At 41.5% G+C, this 18913-nt stretch overlaps 2 protein-coding genes across 4 annotated transcripts in view; one reads left to right on the forward strand and one right to left on the reverse strand.

Moving 5' to 3' along the window:
• Positions 1-3856, forward strand: part of LOC148357632 (mediator of RNA polymerase II transcription subunit 13-like) — a 48083-nt gene extending 44227 nt beyond the window's left edge. The window contains exons 28-30 of the mRNA XM_088345158.1: positions 1779-1943; positions 2030-2130; positions 3078-3856. Of these exons, the coding sequence (XP_088201284.1) occupies positions 1779-1943; positions 2030-2130; positions 3078-3210 (399 nt within the window). The 3' untranslated portion in view covers positions 3211-3856. The remainder of the gene's footprint in view (positions 1-1778; positions 1944-2029; positions 2131-3077) is intronic.
• A 3878-nt stretch (positions 3857-7734) lies between these two features.
• On the reverse strand, positions 7735-18913 carry LOC148357633 (histone H4 transcription factor). Of its 3 annotated transcripts, none has more exons than XM_088345374.1 (10): positions 18812-18913; positions 17251-17409; positions 16953-17179; positions 14585-14696; positions 12606-12758; positions 12455-12529; positions 10364-10484; positions 10151-10289; positions 9952-10076; positions 7735-8327 (listed from the first exon to the last, which is right to left on the reverse strand). In XM_088345374.1, the coding sequence occupies exons 2-10, from the start codon at positions 17396-17398 to the stop codon at positions 7919-7921; spliced, it is 1509 nt and encodes a 502-aa protein (XP_088201500.1). In that variant the 5' UTR covers positions 17399-17409; positions 18812-18913; the 3' UTR covers positions 7735-7918. The 3 variants fall into 3 exon arrangements, with proteins under 3 accessions (XP_088201500.1, XP_088201502.1, XP_088201501.1); XM_088345376.1 differs by having other exon boundaries at positions 17251-17879; positions 18812-18854; XM_088345375.1 differs by having other exon boundaries at positions 17251-18875.

Here is an 18913-nt window from a genome sequence, read left to right on the forward strand (position 1 = left end):
ACAAATTGTCTTTGGTCCAGGCAATGGCTAGCCGCTATTTCTATTGTTAGCAGCTCTTTGTGAATAAAGCTTGCGTCTCCTTTCAGTGCCACTTTCCTCTCACAGCTAACAAATTTTGCTTAGTTCCTTGATTCAGATCACGCATGTCATTGGTGACGTTTTTCCCACTGTTTCTTTCTCTGGCCACTTATGCCATTCAGCTGCATGCTGTTGCGTGCCACTATTGTCCAATATTAATAAAGCACGAGTTTCATGATTTGAGGTTCCTTGACAATTCCTTCTGCTAGCTGCTTAATTTAGCCTTTCTGACCAGCTACAACTTTTGGCTCTTTTCAGTCGCTCCAGGTAAATCCAGCTTGCTCTTTTTTTTGGTTGCTTGTAGGGAAAAAAATATAGAGGTAGACTTCTGAATTTTGTCAAGTGAAGTCCTTTTGATTTCGGTAGTGGATTTTCCTTTAATGCACACATTTCAACTCCATTCTAAGCTACATCAACCTCTGCTAATAATTTATTGCACGCAAAATCAATTTATTGGTCCCAGATTCACTGGGTAAGACATACAATGTAAAGCGCACCAGTGAAACGGGTACCTTACAAAGGTTCCTACCCCCATGACTATACGCTGCTGCCATGCTGTCTATTTCTTTGGTTTAAAACCATATACATTTACAATACTCTTCGAAATAAAGTGATCTTCTCCAAATAAAGTTCTCATTTATGAGGGTTTTACACTGTCCCCATAAAAACCTACCGCTTGTGAGCCATTTATAGCTCTTTTCAAGAGTACATACAGCTCTGGGATAAAAGTATGAATGTGTAGCTTTCATCCATAGCATTACAAAACCGACCAGCGCCAAGTCGGGTGTAGTGTGCACATAGCTAACATAGCGCTACTAACAACGGTGGTTTGGGCCAGTATATAAAGAGCATAGTCCCCATTACAGTTTACAGGCAAGGTGTCACACCAACAGACCCCGTTTCAGCTGTAAATGGCTGAGCCACTTAATGATTAAAAACCCATAGTAAAACCGTTTGTAGCCGGGAGTGCCAGCCATCCACACAGAGCCATTTTTGGGGGTGAGCGTTAGGGGTGGGCGGAGCTATGCTCACAGCGCATTTCGGGTAAAAACGTCTGTATCGTCATTTGTAGGACTTTACAAAAGAACTCTGTTTGCACCTTGTTTTGAAACTATTTTTTATGAGAGAAAAGGTCAAAATGAGCCTCATTGATCTTAAGTAATTGTTGATATGACACTGAATCCCTAATGCCTCCGATAGCAGGTATTGCCCTTGCATGGCTGACGCTGCTATCGGTTAGTTAGTGTGTAAAAGGGAAAAGTGTGAAGCACTATTGTAAAGCGCTTTGGGAGGTTCTCATTGACTTAAAAAGCGCGATATAAATGCAGAACATTTACATTGCATCAATTGATGAGACAAAGGCTTTAGCATTATTCTTATTTCATAAATGTTATCAAATCATCTAATGTCACACAGTGAAATCAAATCTGCTGAAAAAGTAGATTTTGTCTGGAGAGCGGGTTTGGTAGTTTTGCTGAAATTTGTTTTTGAAATATATGGTATGGCTAGCAATCAAAATATTTTACTACTATGGCCCTTTGGGTCAAAACAGTTCCCGACCGTTGCTTTAAAATAATCCCAAATTGCCTTAAACTTGATAAGACTAATATAATCAGTCATTTTTTTGTAGTGTATTGTAGCTGGTGTGCTATTTCCTGATGGAATTCAAGGTTTTTGTTGTTTCTTGAATTGTGTTACAGGGTCAGGGCGCGGACCGCATGGAGTCCCACGAGGAGGCCTTGAACATCCTTCAGCAACCAATGGCGCTAGGCTACTTCGTTTCCACTGCCAAGGCCGGACCGCTGCCTGACTGGTTCTGGTCTGCCTGTCCTCAAGCTCAGAACCAGTGTCCCCTCTTCCTTAAGGTACGGCGTAGGATCTTTAGGATCCCTGAATGAATCATGTCGGTCCTGTAATATGCCCTCATGTTGAGGTGAATCTGGTCTTACAGGCTTCTCTGCACCTGCACGTGTCCTCGGTCCAGTCAGACGAGCTTCTGCACAGCAAACACTCCCACCCCCTCGACTCCAACCACACCTCCGACGTCCTCAGGTCAGACACTTTTTCCCTTTTTTTTCTTTAGGCTAAGGTGCCAGTTCTATGCCGACAATTTTGGACTACTTGGGTGCACCTGATTAAAAACCCTATGCTCAAATTTAAGAACAAAACCCCATTTGGTGTTTGTATCAGCCACACCTGACTTTAAAAAGGCTTAAACAGCTATAAAAGTAACCACGTTCACCTCCGTTTCTTACGTCATTTTTAGCGCTCTCGTTTTTCAGTTCTGCTTTAAGTTGTTTACGTCACGTATTTTCGGATTGTGACCATTGAAGACAGCAGATACAAAGACAGCCGAATATTTACTACTGCGCCAAAAAAAAAAAAGGAGAATGAGGGCTGCGTCACGTCAAACGGGAACCGTATATTTCTAGACGACAGTGCCAGGGCAACCATGCCATGGAGAATAGTGCAAAATTGCTACACAGACGTGTTTTATGTTGTCTGGCTTAGTGTCAGATCAAATTGCATCTGCTTGTGGTCCTTGAGGTTTAATGGAAACTTTAGTGACCTGAAGTTTGCTTGTGTTGCATTATTTATTAACTTCCACTGCTGTTCAATTCGGATTTATATATTGATGACTTCTCCCTTTTTTTTTTTTTCCTTTTTGTCTGTTTTTCATATTTTTCTTGTTCTCACGTTTTTCCCTTATAGTTTCGAGGTTTTTTTTCTGCTTTTTCCTTTTTCTCCTTTTTCTGTTCCGCTTTTCCCGTTTCTTTTTTTTCTTTTTCCGTTTTTGTTTCTTTGCAAAAGGCTCGGCAAAAAAAGCGCCTTGTTTTCAGTTGCGCCACACAAAACCGCGACATCTAGCAGTCAAATATTACACGGTCTCCTTTTGAGAATACACAAATTAATAGTTAACAATTTTTTTGTGAACCATTTATATAGCAAATACATCAATACATGTCAAGTTTAAATCCTTGTAATTTCCCGTGTTGCAGATTTGTCCTGGAGCAGTACAACGCCCTCTCGTGGCTGACTTGCGACCCTGCAACTCAGGACCGACGCTCCTGTCTACCGGTTCACTTTGTGGTGCTGACCCAAATGTACAATTTCGTCATGAACATGCTCTGATGCTAACGAATCGAACTGGGAAAGAACCAGGATACAGAACCAATCCCCTTGGCCGCCACCGCCGCCAGCGTCCAATCAGATGCCAAGAATCCATTGTTCGGGAATGGTCAAAGGAGCGTCGACGTTTTTAAAATGACTGTAGATTGCAATCGATGAAATTTTATCCTAATGAAATGCCTGCAAATATTATTTATTGTAAGTTTTTAAATGTGGAATTTTTAACGCTTAATATCTTTTATATATTCCAACAAACCTTAGCGGGTGTGTACATCTCAATGTAAAGGAAGCGGCTTTGGAACAAACGGTGAAAAACTTTTTTGCTGTAGATGACTTTTAGAATCTTATTTTTTCAAAGAAGGGTACACGCCTTTTTATCACCGCGCTGTAAACAGGAAGTGGAGGCTACCGTGGCCCCGCCCCCCGGCGTCACTGGCTCCGCCCCTCAGCCGCGACGTTCTCGCACACTTTAAACTCAATGAGCTCTGAAGAGGAATTGAAAAAGGTACATTGTCAGATGATATATTTTATATAACAGATTTAGGTAATCTCGTGTGTGTGCGTGTGTATATGTGTACATATAATTGTGTGCCGCTACTGATGGTGCAGCTTCTGTTTTAGGAATAAAGTGCGTCTACATGAAAATGGCCTACTATGAATACAATTTTTTTTCTATGGAATGATAATCTTTTAATCCTGAGTTTCACACCTTCTGAAAGTACTGTAATGACTTTAATAGGTACAGTAGACCATGGGATATGACAATCCATTCTAAGGTGGGGATCGCAAAGTAAAATTGCTGTATAGCGGGGGATAGAAACCTATGGTAGATAGCTTGTGAGTTGAGAACCCCCGTTAACCTAAATAACATTAAAATAAATAAATGTTATAGGATTTAATAACATTATAAATACATATACATAACTATTGATACTATTTACTGTATGATGTAAACCTTACATGAGCTGGTCTAGTGGAGTAGCGGGTGGATGCAGATGGGGAGAGATGGCAATGGGATGTTAAAAATTAACATAAACTTGATATGATTGTAATGCCTTTTGAAGATTTCTTCATTCAATAGCCTTGTATGTAAACGTTACAAGGGTAGAAATTGGTATGCCTTAGTCGGCTCCCTTAATAATCGCAAGCTTTGTTTTGATGGTTATCATGTTTATGCTTCTCCTTAAGCATCATTCTAAGCCTTCGAAACCATAGAAAATGGCTACAGGACAAAAATTACTGTATTGCATTGCTTACTGATTAACTACACACTAGACTCTGGGCGAAAATAAGCAAAGGGCATTGTAGGAGGTATTTCAGCCAAAAGCATATCAGCATACTCATGATGCTGTGAAGACTTTTTGTTTTAAATTATTATTTATGTTTTTATTTCATTTAATCATAATAGTAGGATTGATTAAGATTGAAATCCAGCAACATTTAAGTGAAATGTTAGTGTCGTACAACGATAATTATTTGGATGAATATGTGAAAGATCTAGGGTTTTAAAATCAGACTTGGTAGCTTCAAAATGAAATGTAAAACATAATTGCAATAGACTTGCTCTTATTTTAATAAGAAGTCATACTTAAGTGTGTACCCCCTCTATTTATTTTATTAAATAACATCACCACTATTCTGATGTTGTCTATTTTTTCTTACAAGATTCTGGCAAGAACCAATACCCATTAATCATGCTGATATCAGCCTCTATTTTACTGCACCAGTATCTGCCTCGAGTATCTGAATTACCATCATTTACATCAACATGGGATTAATGTCTGCACTTTAAGAATATATGTATTTTGGGCATTTCTGTACAATTATCAGTTTTTATTCGAAGATAATTCAAGCTACTATTGGCATTGGTTTCTGGTATCTACTGATGAATAACTGAAATATTGCCCGGGGAAAAAAACTTTATCTGGGATTTTAAAAAAAGGTGAACCAAAGAACAGCTTTGTACTCATTGGCTGAGTAGTTGGTATCAGTTACTGGTATCTTAATTGCATTGAATATTTTGGGTTTAAAAAGGGTGAGCAAAAAAGTCCATTCTTATTGGCTGAGAGTTGGTATCAGTTTCTTGTATCAATGACTACGCAAGTATCATCTGGGGGGAAAACAGGGCATTGAACATTCTTGGGCTTAAAAAAAAAGCAAGCAAAAAATAATTGGCTGAAGAATTGGTATTGATTTCTGGTATCTATCAATGACTACTGAAGTATCACCTGGTAAAATAGCATTAACATTCTTGGGTTTAAGAAAGTGAGCAATTAAAGAAGCACCATTGACTGAGGAGTTACTGTTAGGGTTAGTGTTTTGAAGGACTTTATATCAGCTTTGGTAGCCCAAATGGTAAGATTGCTATCATTGTGTTTACAGAATCCTGTGGTCAGCTCCCAATCAAGACGATGAAAGGTCAAAGACTAGGGTATTTGTTGGATCAACCAAAAACCCAAACTTAGCTCCAACTAAAACTAAATCCCTAGAGTTTTACTAACTTGAGCAGGGACTGAACCCTGAACTATATGAGAGTAATTCAGGCACCTTACCATTTGAGCTAACAGTGCTTCTACAGGTATGAACCCAAACTCTAACTCCAACTAAAACCATGACCCTAGTTACAACAAAAACCTAACTTTAGCTCCAACCAAATTTCTAACCCTAGCTCTTTCAATAAATGACTTTCTTATGGCTCCAAGCCTTGTTATAGCAAAAACCCTAACCCAACTCAAACCCGCTCCAACTCAAACTAGCTCCAACCAAAACCTTAAATTTGTCCTGACTTCACTCGGAGTTGAACCCACAATTATATGCATATACAGTATACCGGAGCCATATCCCCCTAGTGGAGGGTGGCTAGAGGCAAGAACATTCACATTTTTGACTCTTTCTGGGAGGTTGATACAGAGGAGGGGATTCCCAGCCCCCTCACTCAACCCAACTGATGTGTTGGGAGTCATTAGGTGACCAAACCCTCCAATTCCAACCCCTAATGCCGAGCGCCGAACAGGGAGGCAATGGGTACCAATGTTTTAAGTCTTAGGTATGACCCGGCCGAGGGTTGAACCAGCAACCTCCCAGTCTCGGGAATATAATACAAACATTTAAACAATCGAGCAACCAATGCTTTTCCATTATGTGACCAAAACTTAAACCCTAACTTGAGCTCCAACCAAATCAACCATAGTTCACTCCAACACTAACCATGACTTCAACAAGAGGCCCTTAACTCTAAGATTTGTATGAGGATCAAAACCCACAATCTGTATACAGATACCAGGTAGCTTACCAGTGCAGCTACCATTGATGGTGAATGTTTAACATTCGAAACCCTAGCTCAAACCACAACGCAAACTCTAGAATTTGTACTGTACAAATACTAGCGCCTGCGCAAACGTCTCTGATTTTAATTCCATCGCAACTTCTAATACGCCTGCGTTTATCTGCCAAATCTCACAAAACCCCGATACCCCCCAAAAGATTTCTCCTTGGATCTACACGATTCACGTAGGCGTAGGGCAGGGGTCGGGAACCTATGGCTCGCGAGCCATATATGGCTCTTTCTATGAGTGTCTGTGGCTCAGAGACAAATTTCATTGCATGGAAAATTTCTCCATCTTGTTCAAAATTTGAGATGTCTATTCAATTCATGTCCACGTAAGGCCAAACCAAAAGCTAATTATCATATGATTTCTTCGCAGTATATATAGGGCACGTTTTCACTACAATTTACAGTCAAGGTGTCACACAAAAAAAAAGGGGGGGGGAACTCGTTTTGGCTGTACAACGCTAAAGAATCCTTTATATAAAAGTTCACTATATAATCTGTGTTCAGTGTTCAGATACCTTATGATGAATCCACAGAACTGTAAATACGCCAAAACACCGGAAGAGAACTTAGTCATTTAATTGGGTGAGTGGGAGGGATGGGTGGAGCTATGCAAAATGTGCAAGCACTCCCTCCCATCTCTCGCCCTACGCCGTCTGCGCCAAAAGTGAGCTCATCAGGCTCCCTATTTGAAGAATGTTGTGACGTTTTTACACAATAACTGCTTGCATCTGGTTTTGAAACCAATATGTATGAAAAAAAAGGGTAAAAAGGAGTTTAACCGATCTTGAGTAATTGCAAGAAAGAGACAAGTTTAAAGTGGTATGTTAGTTGATTTAGGGACAGGGGCTCTGGCATTATTCTCTTTTCATAATTTTTATCAAATCATCAAAAATAAATGTGCAGAAGACTATACTTTTGTCTGGGGCGCGGGTTTAGCAATTTAGTAAATTTGTCTCATAATATATGGTGTGGCTCTTTCCCAAAATAAAATTAATATTTTTTGCTTTTATGGCTCTTTGAGTCAAAAAGGTTCCCGACCCCTGGCGTAGGGCATGCATTTTGACTTCAAATTGGAGAACTTTGACAAAACGAGAGATTGTCATGTGTTTTGAAAAAAGTCGAACAATAAAAATTATTGAACATCCTTATTATGAAAACAGGTGAGCAAATAAAGAAGTTCCTTCCACATTGGCTGAAAATTTTGCACCATTTTTATTCAACAACATATATTATCCTGTCATTCACTTGGCATTGGCACATAAAACCTGCATGTATAAAAATGTAAAAGCAGCAATTTATTGCATAAAAAACATTTAAAATCCAACAACAACATTTGAAGTAAAATTTGAATAAGCTAAAAGTGATTTTCTGCCGCACTCACACCACATCCATGCCCAAGCCCCTGGCCACCATGGTTAGGGCACGAACGGCCCCGGACGTGGCCCCAAGCTCCGCCTCCTCGTTGGCGGTCCCTCCAGGCTCGTCCTCTATGTGGGGGATTGTGCTCATCACGCAGTAGACGGGTGAAGCCCCGCCCCTCCTCGGACTTGAGTGGCGAGACGCCTCCTCCTCCTCGGAGGAGCCGGAGGAATGTGAGGAAGACGAGGAGGAGGAGGAGGAGGAAGAGGAGTGAAGCGGGGAACGCTCGTGCCTCTCGTGACTCCGCCGCCGCTTGCGGAGGCTGGAGGCTTTTTTGTTCATGTTTTTCATGATCTGCTTGGTGACTTCTTCAGTCTCCACCCGGACCATGTTCAGCTTCAGGAAGCCGTCCACGTCTTTAGTGTATCTAAAATCAGAGACGTACAAAAAAGTCAGCAACTGCAGCGCCGTAAAAAGTATTTGCCCCCTTCCTGAAGACTGTGTTTTTCGCATGTTTATCACTCGTAAGGATTTCAGGTCATCAAACCTATTTCAATATCACAGAGACAACCCAAGAAAATACAAAAGTTCTGAAATGTTGATTCCATTAATTCTCATCCCATCTCATTAGCTGTACTGCTTATCTTTATTAGGGTCGCGGGGGGCTGGAGCCCTTCCCAGCCATCTCTGGGCAGTGGGTAGGGGACACCCTGAACTGATTGCCAGCCAATCACAGGGCACACAGAGACGGACATCTCAATCGCCCATTAACACCGAGGGACAATTTGGACCGGCCAATTCACCTGAAATGCATGTGTTTGGTGTGGGAGGAAACCGGAGTGCCCGAAGGAAACCCACGCAAGCACGGGGAGAACATACAAACTCCGCACAGGAAGTCTGGAGCTGGATTTGAACCCACGCAGGAGGTTCCCAAGACATGAACTGTGCCGCACATGCGCTAACCACTGCGCCGCCGTGCTGCCTATTCCATTAATTAAGGCATAAAAAATAGAAAAATATGTATGTGAAAAAGGATTTGCCCCCTGAACTTAATAGTGAGGTCTCTTTGAGCCATACATGCTGATGAAAAGTGCCATAAGTTCCTGGCCCCTGGTGTACTATGTACTCAAGTTTAAACTCAGATCTACCAACACAATAAGTAGTAATGTTTTATCCTATAAAACAGGGGTTGGCAACCTATGACAAGTGTGCCAGCAGTGGCACGCGAGGGGTTAACCAGTGGCACGCGAGCGCACACAAAATAATACAAATAATAATGTTTTTTGTTTAAAGCGCATTTTTACCTGAAATTTAGCCATTTTCAGTTGCGCGCCGTATTTACGGTCGCGCCCCTCCTTTTCTGTTTCGTGTGTGAGTGCGTGTTTGCACGGCGCCACGCAGAGGAGAGATCTTTGTTTTAACGCAGCCGACGAAACACATAAATGTTAAATGAACGAATCTCGAGCGAAAACATCTCGTTCTTTCCAGCCAATCTTCAGACGAGGAACTGTAATAGTCATCCATATCAGTAGGTGGCAGTAGATTTGTATATACTTTTTATGTACTAATTATCTGCTCTTGAGGTAGCACAGTACATTTAATAACTAAATTTGTTTGACAAAGCGGTTTAAGATTGCAATGTAAAAAATGAAAACCATAAAGCACTTCATTCTTTTTTTTTTGAGTATTATTTTCTTCCTTTCATATACTAATTATCTGCTTAGGAGGTAGTACAGTGTAATGTTTGACATAACTTCATTTTCAAACATTTTCGACGGACGGTGTGGCTTGGTACTTTTTTATAAATAAAAGTGTACCTTGGTTCAAAAAGGATTGAAAAACACTGAGTTATACGATTAAAATGTCTATCCATCTTGTATATTTGGACTGGTGTAAAATGACAGCTCTGTTGGATATTAAAAAAATGTTGTGCGAGTTATTGATCTTGGTGTGGCACACTGATTTTCAAGGACATTTGAAAGTGGCACTCCACACCAAAAAGGTTGCTGACCCCTGCTATAAAACAATAGAAAGTGTCAATTCTGTCCCACCTGAACCTCGAATGTCCAGACGGCCACTTGAGTTCGTGCTTCTTCCGCAGATGAAGCGTTAGCGTGTAGCACCATGAAAACACCTTGTCGCAAAGGTGGCACTTATACTTGGAAGCCCCGCCCACCTGCCAAACAGACACACTTAAATCGTCTCGCGGGCGTTGACCAAAATGCATGGACGACCGACTGGAAAACTGACTTGGTGCACCCGCTTGAAGTGTTGGTTCATGGTCTGGAAAGTCTGGCAGGAATACGAGCATCCTTCCACCGAACACTGGAAGACGGAGCCCTCGTTGTGGACTTCCGTGTGCTTCAGCATGTCTCGCTGGTTCTTGAACCTGGAGGAGAAAGAACGAGGGATAGGTCTGGGTTAGGTTGTCACTGTGGTTATAACTGTGTAACAATCGCTTACCTTTTATCGCAGAAGTCGCACGGGAAAGGCCGCTCGTCGCAGTGTCGGAAGGTAATGTGGATCTTCAGGGAGGCCAGTGTGGTGCAGGTCATGTCGCATAAAGGACACTTGACTTGATTGACTGCAGCACATGAGTATACACAAACAAAAACACTTAAAGGTGGTGTATGTAACTTCAAAAATGTTCTACTTGTTGACGCCATCTTCTGGCTGAACTCATCACTGCAGCTCCTTTTGTTGCACGTGTAAGTATGTGAAATTCTTAGAAACGAATGAATAAGATCTTCCTTTTTCATCTCTTGGGGGGGTTTAGGTTTGCATTTGGACTGTATTTCAAACAGTCATTTTCTTACTTTCACCATTTTCATCCTACAATTAAATAAAACCACGACCAGGTACGTGATATCACTCCCAAACATCCTGCCTTCTCCCCTTCAGCGTAATGCGCTTTGTGGCCAGAAAATCAATAATAAAAGTAAGATGAAAGCAAATATCCGCGATGATTTTTTTTTTATATAAAGGCTCTCAGTTGAATACTGTTAACACATGCTTAAAAGAGAAAATATTTAATGTTAAACTTTAAGGACACCTCAAACTACGCAACCCACCTATAAAAACAGTCAGGTCTAAAATACTGTAATCCCTCGCGGCAAAAATTTCCGCAATCCATTATCTGCGATAGCATTTTGCTGCAAGAGCGGGCCGGCTTGACAATAATTTTTTTGTCGTTCTGTCTACTCAAAAGTGGACTGCAATAGAGCAGCCACAATCCATTGTCCCTTCCATTTTTTAATTTCTTTCTACAGCTATTGTATTTACACCTAAAATGAACCACACATGCGGTTCCGGCCATCCTAAAACGAAATACACGGCCGAGAGGGCAAATATCTAATCCAACCTCTAACCCCATTTCTTTTCGTTTAAAATGATGAGCACCTGTGTGGGCGTAATCCATTATTAATGCTGATACAGGGGACTGAGAGAGCTTATTTCTAACCATAAACCCTAAACCTAACTCCAAAAACTAGTTCTTTCAACCTAAAAAGGAACATCACAAAAAGGCGTAGTTTTGTCGTGGATGTAGGGGACTAGGTCTCCCTACCAATATCAAGCAATCATTGTTATTTCCCCACCAATGTAATGTGATCACTTAAAAAAATGAGACTGTCCGCAGAAATGCGAAGACTAAATCTATAACCTTGACACCATTCATTCTGCCGCGATCCATTATCCCTGGTCAACTATTGCTGCAAGCTGGGGCCAGCAGAATGCTTGTTAAAAATGGATGAGTGGGAACGGGAGATCGACGGACGGGTCGGTGCAGCGTCTGCCATCATTCGGACCCTATACCGGTCCGTCGTGGTGAAGAGGGAGCTGAGCCGAAAGGCAAAGCTCTCGATCTACCGGTCGATCTACGTTCTTACCCTCACCTATGGTCATGAACTTTGGGTCATGACCGAAAGAACACGATACAAGTGGCCGAAATGAGTTTCCTCCGCAGGGTGGATAGGTTCTCCCTTAGAGATAAGGTGAGGAGCTCAGTCATCCGGGAGGGACTCGGTGTAGAGCCACTGCTCCTCCGCGTTGAGAGGAGCCAGGTGAGGTGGCTCGGGCATCTAATAAGGATGCCTCCTGGACGCCTCCCTCGGGAGGTGTTCCGGGCATGTCCCACCGGCAGGAGGCCCCGGGGGCGACCCAGGACACGTTGGAGAGACTTTGTCTCTCGGCTGGCTTGGGAACGCCTTGGGGTCCCGTCGGATGAGCTGGAGGAGGTGGCTGGGGATAGGGACGTCTGGGCTTCCCTTTTAACGCTGCTGCCCCCGCGACCCGACCTCGGATAAGCGGAAGACAATGGATGGATGGATGGATGGATGGATGGGTGAGTGGAGGCAGGCTAATTTGCAGGTTTTTGCATATCACTGGGGGTTCTGGCTCCCACCAACCATGATAATTAGGGATTACAGTATTTGCAAATTCATTTATCGAATGGGACTCAAACTGAGTAAACTCAAGTCAAATCAAATCAAGTCGATTGGCTTGGCCTTGACTCTCCATTTTAAAAATGGATTGAAACTCCTTGCGCTTACTCACCATGCTGTCGTACGTGGTCCCTCAGCAGCCTTTCGCTGGAAAAAGCTTTCCCGCAATGCTCGCATGCTAGCGACTCTGCCAGAAAGAAGAGCAGAAGATCAGCCAAAAAAAAACTACGTCTAATGCGGATTCGTTTGCAGCATCTTCTCACCGACTGGCTGGGCCTGCCGAAGGAGGTGGTCGAAGAGTTTGGTGTTGCTAGAGAAGGTTCCGCCGCAGGTGGGGCAGGCAACCCGGCGTTCTTGCGTGTGGCTGCGGACGTGTTCCCTGAGACGGTAGCGGATCTTGAAGTAGGCGTCGCAGCCTGGTAGAGAGAAAGCGCTGTTAGACGGCACCAGGTCAGCCCTGGGAGAGGTCCTCCAAATGATCTAAGATCCCGATTTGAATTCTGGTTGGACCTAAAATGTAAATCTTTACATTCAGGTCGAAGCTGGGCATCTCACTGCCTTTTTTAAAATTGTCTATCTACACGTCACATCAAGTTGCATTACCCGGAAGTACTGATGTGGAATGTGGATAATAAGTAATGATAAATATGTAGGCATCTGGTACGAGCGCAATGACAGATGGTAAACGCACCGGAGTAGATGGCAATTGAATAAGCAGTTGAATTGAAACAAATATCAATAACCACGACAGAAGAATCAAACCATGACTTTTTACAATGTTGATTTCTTGTTGTGGTTAAGTTCTAAGCCCAATTTGACATTTCATTGAATCCCTTTTGATGAAGACAGAAGACAGCAATGCATATCTGCAACCGATCGGAGGGACAGGCTGCCCTCAAAGTACTCCAGAATTTGCACAGAGCATATTTTACAAGGTACGTTTTTTGTATTTTCGGGCAAATCTATATGAACTAGGTAAGAGTCACGTCAAAGACACTCAATATAGCTACCGATAGGTTAGCTAGTGCTACTGTAACTGAGTGTGTCGGACGTCTGGTGTGGATAAACTCATTGGGCTATTCAAAATGACCATAATAATAAACCATTTGAGCAACTTTCAATTACAGTTTAATTAAGATTTGATGGCACCCTGGATAAAACATTTCAGCATACACAGCTGACATTAATGCCTTACAGCTCAGGTATAGCGGGACCAAAGGTAGGATTCCCGCTTCCTCCGTCTAAGTGTCCTTGAGCAAGACACTGAACCAGGTAGGCGCTTTGCATGGCTGTCGTCACTATTGGTGTGTGAATGTGTCTGAATGGGTAAGTGTGAAGCACATTGTAAAGCGCTTTGGGAGGTCTTCGGTGACTTGAAAAGCACTATATAAATGCAGACTATTTATCATTTACCTTCGCCTTTATGATGCCCTCCATCAGCCCAGTAACGCGTAGCAGTAAGAACTGGTGCACATCAAGACTTTTATAAGGTTTTAAATCATTGCCAGTGTATAGTGGTACAAAATGTGTAAACTGAAGTCAGGCAGACGATTTGGTTAGATTTGTGAATATGTCAGGAGGAAGACGGTGTGGGTCGGTAGATAGCCATGCTATACTCAGTTTCTCTAAACACTGTAACGCTCTTTGTGCTTTCTGACAAGGCGAGCCAACTCATCAGACAGCTGCACAATATTCGTTTGACTAGTCATTGCTCATGGTTTTGAATAGTATAACTTTTTTTCTTGATGTTGTCTCCTGTTTACTGGCCTCACCCACAGTTTACTACGGTTTACTGCCATCCGTCATAACGTCTCCACGAGATTAGGTCACGTGAGTGCAAAGGGTCAATTATCCACCCGCCAATGGTATTCTTTGTCTCTCTGCCATTCTCTCTCTTAAATTGATTCTTTCGGACGTACTGCTGGGACGGACAGCTTTGATATTTTCCCTTCAACTTTAATGTAACCTCTGCAGACACAGAAATACAAAATATGTAAATGTGTAAACAGTTTTCTTTAACTTAGATTTCGTTACAAAAGATAGGCTTTAATTTGTTATCATAAATCACCTCTCCTCTCGAGTCCTCACAAATAAAATACAAAATTTAAAGTCTGCTTCAGGCTCGTTCTGGCAATTCAAGTTATTTGGTCAGGCGCGGGTTTCAATATCCACGGGCCTGGGTCGGGCTGTTTTTTTTAGACTGGAGCTTACCTCTGAGCACCCCCTTCACGCAGAGTCCTACCTGACCAGTGGCAGAAGAGAGCCTGCTGCTGCTTGGAGAGAGGCTGCTGCTCAGCGCTTTCTATGTGATTGTCCATGTGACGGTAAAACCACTCGGGGTTGATGAAGGTGCTCTGCGGAAGCACAAAAAAGAATATGTGCTGACTTCCCCTGCTGCAATTTTTCATCTTGTTCTTCAGCTACACCGTTGCTGTGATGTTCTAAAAAATGCTTTTAATTTGCTTATTTTTAAGTGCTTTAAATGTATTTTTAGGAATTGCGAAAAAGGAAGTGTTTTGTCAGGATTTTTACCCCAGTTTCATTTAGCTCTATTAATTTTTGAGGGGGGGTTATATATACAGTAGACACCTTTGATACAGTGACCCTGCCTTATGACTTTTTCACTTTACGTGTGGAATGAGATGCTTTTGGGGCCCCCTTGTAGCACTTTTCCTACGATACGACATTAACTACAAATTATTTTGCGTTCCCAAGGACTCACTAAATTTTAACTTTGCATTATTTGTGCGTGTGACAAGTAAAGTCTCTAAAACGCATGCCTGATCTTAAAAAGATGTCATAAAATGGTGGTCTGCTATTGGTTTGCATCACGGCATCATGAAAATACAGATATGCTTTTGGTTCAATCAAGTCAGTCAGATACAATACTATATTTTTTAAACTGTATTTTTTTTGTGATTGGTCCCAAGACTTGCATCCATGCTAAAGGGAGAAGCGAAAACATAATAACCTTTGAAACAAAGCTTGTAATTATTAAGAAATACTAAGAGCATCCACCCACTACTCCACTTGACTAACTCAAATCACATTGCACCAAAAGTAAAGAAAATTGCTTTTCCTATTTTATACATGTATCAGTATTGATAATGTTATTTAATAATATACAGTAGTTGATGTTGATGTTCAGATATACTGGAAGAAACCAATGATAGAGGACAACAGCTTTTTCACCTTGCTAGCTTCAAAAACTTGATCCTTGGCAACCACAAGACTCCAGAACGTGGACGTGGCAGCAACCACATCGAATCAACAACAGTCCAGTCGACTACATAATGATCTCACAATGTTTTAAAAGTTGAATCAAAAAAGGGCATGATGTGGAAAGCGATCACAACCTGGTCATAATGAACTCTGATTCGCCTACAGAAGATCAAGTGCAACAGAATCTATTGATCAAGTTTGGCAAAAAACGGCTGAAAGACCCAGACGTGTCAAAACCCTTACCACCAAGTTTTCAAAGACAATGACAGAATGTTAGGAAAACATAAAAAGAAGATAAATCTACGGGTAACAGACGAAATTCTCCAGGAAATGCAACATTAGACGAGAAGTACAACGCAGGCAGTTAAGGGATTTGTGAACTATGAACATATTACACACAAGTAGTACTTAGTATATACTACTTTGTTATCTTAATTTTTGATTGCATGTATCACAGGGTTGGAACATTACTATACATTTTCTTAACCAGCTATAAGTAGGGCTGCAACAAACGATTATCTTAATAATCTATGAATTTGTCCATTATTCTTTCAATCAATCCAATGTTTAAAAAACACATTTTTGATGTCTTGCTCGATTTAGAATTTGCGTTTTGGACGGATAGAAAAAAAGAACACAAAACAACAGAATATGTTAAAATATGAATAATAAAATTCCCAAGTGTTTGTCAAATAACAGTTAACAAAAATACATGCAAATGTATGTTATACACCTGCAAGTGTGTAAGATACTCTTCCTACCATCTTATCCAAAAATCACATTATTTTTAGACTTATTACACAAAACAAAAACAAAGTGAGAGCAATAAACTGAATTCTTTGTGTAGCACAATTTGTATCCACTAAAAGAATAAATTTTAAACCCTTTTTTGAAATGCTGTCAAGGAATATGATACATTTTCCCAATGTGCAAAAGGATATGTAATATGCTTAGGAATATGCCCCTTATTTTGAAATAAACATGCCATCATTATTCTTTTATTGTTAACTTTGTAGCGTTTCACTGTTTCATGCCATTTTTGTAAAAAAAGATTTTTAAAAAATCTAAGATACTTTTATAAGAATGGTCTAAAAGCGTCCTTTGCTGGGCCAAAGTGGTACTACAACCCTACAACTTCACAACAAAGTCCAATTCACTTATTTGCATTGATTTAACGTGCTTTGGTGGCTATTGAATCGCGCAACAAGACGAATCGATGAGGTTATTAGTTGCCAAAGCATTTAATAATTGTTTTTATCAATTTGTTGATGCAGCATGATCTATAAGAAAATTTCACTTTTTGATCGCACCTCAGAACAGTTTAATATTGTATTGGAAATGTTTTTTTATTGGATTGGAAATGTTGCGTGGCAATGGTGAGAACTTACATCACAGTTTTCCCAATGGCAAACGTGTTTATCGGAGCCCTCTGACAGCAGGTTGTTGCTGTGCACGGCGAGGCTGCAGGCGGGCAAGTCCGAACGGGACTGTAGGAGCTGCGACCCGATGAACTTGAGCTTGGCGTGGTAGTTGTGAAAATAAGCGTGGGCTTCTAGCTCTGCCGGGCTGCCCATGGAGACAAACTCGCACCCTTTCCACAGGCAAGCAAACTCATCTGGAAAAGACAAACGTGGTCACCAAGTGATAATCAAATCAGAGTGACAGGTGAGGTTTTAACAGCCGCACCCAGCTCTTCCAAGGTGTCCTTGTCCCCTAAATGCTCCTTCAGATGAGCGGACATGTGGTTGCTCAACTCCTCCATGCTGCATCCTTTGAAGGTGCATGAAGCCCATTCGCAGGCCACTTTAAAACCGTCCAGCTTCTTGGTGGTCATCTTGACGTGAACTTATATAGTAAGCACAGGAGAATTCAGTTTAGACATGAAAATTAAACTTTTTTTATTTCATAGTAAATTTGGTTTGGTTTGGTTTGGTTTTGATAGCAGGGCTCTCAGAACCATCGAGAACATCAGGTGGCCCCAGCGAGTCTCCAATAAAGAGCTCAGAGCCCGCACGTGCCAGCCCCAAGCATCTTCCTTGGTCGCACAACGCCGCACCCGCTGGTTTGGCCATGTCCTTCGTCTACCACCAGACCATCCGACACGAGCCATTCTCCAGTTTGACCCAAAGGCCGCAGGCTGGAGACGACCACGAGGGAAACCCCGCACTCGATGGCTCGACGTCGTTGCGGGCGACCTCCAACAACACGGAGTTGCCGTAGAGGATGCAGAACAGCTGGCACAAGACCGCCAGCATTGGAAAAACCTGGTTCATCTGGTCGGCTCAACGCACAGGGACGGGACCCCCCGACCTTCGCTGGAGCAATAAGTAAGTAAGTAAGTAGTAAATTTGATTTTTAACTAGCATGAGAAATCATTGACATGATCACAGACTGTAAATGTATGATCGATTCTTATTAAAATAGCCTAAAATGTAATATAATATTGATTCAGTTCCCTTGCCCTTTTAGTTGTTGACAGGGCCTATTTTGACCCTACACCAAATAATTAATACTTGGTAAAAACACAATTTTGACCCAATAACAACATACAATTAATTATCCTGGACAAGACACTGAATCCCTGATGCCCCTAATAAGCAGGTCGACGCCTTGCATGGCTACTATTGGTGTGTGAGTGTGTTTGTGTGTGTGAATGGGTAGGTGTGAAGCACATTGTATAAAGTGCTTTGGGATGTCTTCATTGACTTGAAAAGCGCTATATAAATGCAGACCATTTACCATTTAATTTTGCAAATACATTTGAAACGGGCACCCTCTTTGCGGTTACTAGTGAGGAAAAAAAGCAAAGATTGCTGGCCCTGAAGTAGATAATTCATTTTAGATGTGAAAATACAAAAACTAAATGCAGATTAAGTAATTGACTAATATAAAAATCGGCTTATTATCTATTTTACGCGGAAGAACATAATCCAGCATTGCGTTCCCTGATGGCTCGTCACCGGTTTTATAAAGAATAAACAGTAATGGCAACATTGTGTAAAACTAAGACACTTTGCAATAAAGACGATAGAATGAAAGTAATGCAATTTAACATAAAAATCAGTGGCAGTCAGGCGTAATGTGTTTGCTGAATAACAGAACACGGATATTTATTCATTGGAATAAATTACTGTGTGAGTAAAAACTTTCAGAGTGTTTGCTTGTTCAATTATAAAAAAAACATAGGACTTGTTTTAAGTCTATAATCGATAAATGTTTGCAACAAAATTGAACATTTTTTTCTTACAAATATAAATGCGTCGACCTTATCCTGGCTCTTTCCCTTTGCCTGATTGCTCGTATTTGTTTACTTCCGGATTTCCTTGACACTAACCCGGAAGTGATTTTC

The sequence above is a fragment of the Urocampus carinirostris genome, chromosome 10, assembly GCF_059441175.1.
Source record: "Urocampus carinirostris isolate Australia breed hairy pipefish chromosome 10, RoL_Ucar_1.0, whole genome shotgun sequence".
Classification (NCBI taxonomy): domain Eukaryota; kingdom Metazoa; phylum Chordata; class Actinopteri; order Syngnathiformes; family Syngnathidae; genus Urocampus; species Urocampus carinirostris.